This window comes from Populus trichocarpa, chromosome 15, assembly GCF_000002775.5.
Source record: "Populus trichocarpa isolate Nisqually-1 chromosome 15, P.trichocarpa_v4.1, whole genome shotgun sequence".
NCBI lineage: Eukaryota > Viridiplantae > Streptophyta > Magnoliopsida > Malpighiales > Salicaceae > Populus > Populus trichocarpa.
This window is the reverse complement of record NC_037299.2, coordinates 7,463,989-7,467,935: the sequence shown is the minus strand read 5'-3', so window position 1 is coordinate 7,467,935 and position 3,947 is coordinate 7,463,989. Positions and strand designations below refer to the sequence as shown.

General features: G+C 36.7%; 1 protein-coding gene across 1 annotated transcript; it reads right to left on the bottom strand.

The window, feature by feature from the left end:
* Positions 1-1,313: 1,313 nt before the first annotated feature.
* LOC18105712 (zinc finger protein CONSTANS-LIKE 6) lies at positions 1,314-3,702 on the bottom strand. The gene is made up of 2 exons (XM_006374306.3): positions 2,429-3,702; positions 1,314-2,034 (listed from the first exon to the last, which is right to left on the bottom strand). Exons 1-2 carry the CDS (start codon positions 3,470-3,472, stop codon positions 1,801-1,803), a joined length of 1,278 nt encoding a protein of 425 aa, XP_006374368.2. The 5' UTR covers positions 3,473-3,702; the 3' UTR covers positions 1,314-1,800.
* Between the last annotated feature and the right edge of the window lie 245 nt (positions 3,703-3,947).

The following is a 3,947-nucleotide window of genomic DNA, read 5'->3' as shown; positions in this document are numbered from 1 at the left end:
ATGTAGACGTTCAATTTCATGGAAATAAGGTTATAGAGAGGATGTTCTTCTTCCATTTATAAAAAAACCTCGTGCTATTTAGAGGTCTAGAATTCTACAACGAACTCTTGGAATGTGCCAACCCGATCATCCAAAACTACCAATGAAGGAGATGAACAGTGGGTGAACGATGCGTCATCTAGGTTAAACCCCTAAAAATTAGAGTTTTTAATTTGGGATCTAATAGATTTTTTTTAGTCCCTATTCTTCTAATTACTTTTAATTGCACCTGTAATTACCTCATAAACTCTTAATTTTATGTAATTTCACCCTGTCAAACTTTATCATCAGCCTCAAAGTTTAATGACATTTTAATCTTGGTCCTTGGTTTCTAATTTGTGTACTTGGACCCTTAATTGACCATCAAACTTTTAATTTTCTTCAATTTAGCCTCTAATTTGGTCAATTTCAACCCTTGAAGTCTCGCATATTTTACGATTTGATTCTTGGTTTTGAATTTCTTCATTCAAACCCTTAATTGGCTATGAAACTTTAAGTTTTTTACAATTAAGCCCATAATTTGACCAATTAAACTTTTCAAAGTCCAATTTCAGTCCCTAAACTTCAATTTCTTCCAATTAACACCCAAATTAACTCCAAAAACTGATTTTCCTTGCAATTAAGTCCTTAAATAAAATTAATTAAGCCTTCCAAAATCCTCATAGAGTCTTTGCTCATCCAAATTTGTATTTCTTTACCCCAAATAAAACAAATTCACCAAATGGGTCATTTGTCAATCAAAATTGGGTCTTTAATTTTGCTAATTTTATACATTCTAGTCCTCCAACTTTTCCACTTGTCATTTTGGTCTTTCACCATCAACTTGGGTAATCTTTTAGGCTTTCTTCATGTGTATCCTCTTGTATTTTGAATTTTATTTTTTATTTTATTTTTTGTGGGGTAAAAAATGGATAACAACAATACGTATTTCAGTTTAGGCAAAGCCTTAGCGTGTAAACACTTTAGGCACCTCTATCATGAAAAACATACACAAAACAACTCACCTTAAGTAGGATTTATGAGATGATTGTTATCTTTTCTATTACATAATCAGCTCTTATCTAGAGTTTTTGGAAAACCTGTTAGGGTTTCTAGTTATCATAAAATTAGATAGCAACTAATTTTTCTAATTTTATCTCTTTTTACCTAATAGGTCGCCTTAATATATCATCTGCAACAAGATTGAATTTTATATTGGCATAATACATATAATTTAATTGTCAAGGAAAAAAAATATTCTTAGCTTTTGTTGACATAAATTACAATCCAAGAAATTCAGAAAGAAAATAGATGGTAGCGATAACTATATAGCTTGAAAGGAAAAATATTAATGAGCTGCTGTGCAGAAGAAATACATTCCAGCTAAAGCTCGCAATTGAAGAACAAGCATTTCTTCAATGAATAGTAGACACCTAGCTAGTATATTTACAACGTTGTCAACCTATTTTCCTTAATAGGGAGATTGTATTAATCTCCAAAATTTCCTAAGCACAACATATATTGATGAACAAACAGAAGAGCTCCAAGACAAGAAATTTGTAAAACAGTTCATCTTGTTAAGGTTGACTTCTTCATAGCATGTCCATGCAACTCCCACTTTGAACTTCCAAACAGTAACATGTCGTCGGAGACTGAGAGGTCACAGTGACATCTATCTAAATTTAGTTCCATTTGTTAGTAAGATTAAATTTGATACTAATGAGCCTAATAACTCATTCAAGCTTTCGCTGATCGATGCTGGCAGTTAAAACTGTGTTTTTGTCAAGGAAAATCAGTAGTCCCCATGAGGGATGTCCTCTTGACGAACCTGCCTTTCATTCTAGGCCTTTTCTCTGCATTCAATTTCCTTACTTCGTACCTTATCTTTTTCGAAAACAATCGTGTTCTTCGCTTCTCTTTATATCTCATGACCCTCGCTTCTCTTTCCCCATCTCCACCTCTTGTATGGCTCCCCAGTCCTCCGTATGGATTATTAACATCTTTAGGGCACGCACCCTATAATATCATATAGAAAAGAAAAAAAAATCACATATCCACCAAAACTTAGTGCTAATAAATTTTAAAAATAAATTACTACGCAAGATTAATTGATCATATATGACAGGTTAATTGCATTGTGCACTGCAAATTTGAGGATTTTTTTTTTTAATCCTGAAGGTAGGTTAGAACTTGCTAGCTAGGGCATGTATGGAGCTGTACCATCTTATTTGAAAAATTCAACCTATAATCAAAAGGTGTACAAGAGAATATGATTAGCATACTATGGGACAACCAAATATTTTTCCTATTTTTTCCCTTGATTTTCTCTTCTATATATTTTCTCCTCCCCCCGCCGAGAAATTTTATGTCTAAAAAACCTGAAATGAAAATGAGGGAAGTATATATATACCATGGAATCAGTCCAAGAATCATCAGGGTTGAGCTCTGGTCGGCTTCCTGTAGTCCATGGACAGCCTTGGTTAGCCCATGCGATGATGACTGACTCGTAATCAAGCCTTAAAGATACGTTCCTCTTCATCTCCTTGTATCCAGTACTATTCATCATTTCTGTCTCAGGCACTGGCACCTTTTTCTCTTCCACCTCTTCATCTCCGTCCACCAGTGTCTCGTAATCGAAATTCCAACCCAACAATGACTCTCTTGCCATATTAAAATCTTGATCAAAATGGCAATCTATGATAGTTTCCATTTCTTGTTCATCCTTCATTTTCACTACTTTGTCCGCGAAACAAAACTGTCCTTCATCTTCCCCTTTACTACAATCTAACAGCTCCAAATCCTTAGTATCATGATATTCCTCATCAGCTTCCCGTCCCAGTAAGTTCTCAACATCTGCAGCAAACTCAGCAAGATCCATGTCTGAAGGCAAAAACCCTGGTAGGTTATCCAAGCCACATGCTCCTTCCTGTCCATAAACTTCAACAACCATATTTTCATCTTCACTTGTTACTATATCACACATTTTTGCTGCAAACGGATCGAACACAGGAACTCTACAAAGCAACTGATCATCTTCATTCTCATCAGGAGCCATATTTGGCTCTTCTTCACTTCCAATTTCAGGAACAAGAGGAAGAGGGTTCAAGACTTTCTCTCGATCATCTTTGAGCAGTTGTTGCACCAATAAAGACTTGTTGCTGTTATGCCTTGGGGTTCTTGCCTTTCTTGTGAACCCTTGATGCCATGCTGGTGGAGAATAATCCTGATCAGTGTTTAATGAACTGCTGATCCTATATGATGATGCGGTCTCCAGCCTGACTCTTTGGTGTCTACTTGCTAACTGATTCGCTGAGTGGACCGATGCATCACAGGCTTGGCACAGGAAAGCATCATCTGCTACACAAAACCAGCGTGCCCTCTTGCGTAAACAGCTATCGCAAGCTCTTGCCGTCTTGCTTCCCATGGCGTTTGCCGCTTTCCTTCCACTGATCATGCCAAAGATTTGGTTGTGAGACAAATACTGAAGTATTAACTGTGCTTGGCCTAAGTACTGAAGAGGAGCTAGCTGAGCATAATATTTATGAAATAAAGCAAGAATGCAAAATGACTATTGCGAAGAGTATTAGGGTGTCCCTTGAAGTATTTGTCTTGGGGCCAATTGATATACAATTATTGAATGGAGAGAGCAGTGGAGCTTTTATTCTTTGGCAAAAGCAAGCAAGCTAGCTAGCTAGCTTGCCCCGTGCCCTATTGGTGGTTTGTTATGTGGAATATACAAGGCTTTGATCGTCCTTTTCGGGACCCATAACATAGTCTTATCTCAGTGTTGATTGGCTAACATTTTCATGCCCATCCTCTTTAATGAATTCTTATTGGTTGCCTGTCTAACGGAGGGATTCCTAGAGGACCACTGACAGGATTTATTTTCAAGGGTCCCCTTTCCCTCTGGAAACAATTTAAGAAACAGT

Bases quoted from the DNA above. Each gene is read 5' to 3' on its own strand.
- LOC18105712 (XM_006374306.3), bottom strand. From the start codon at position 3,472: ATGATCAGTGGAAGGAAAGCGGCAAACGCCATGGGAAGCAAGACGGCA. The intron at 2,035-2,428 runs GTATATATATAC...ATGATATTATAG, and splicing joins ATTCTTGGACTGATTCCATG to GGTGCGTGCCCTAAAGATGT.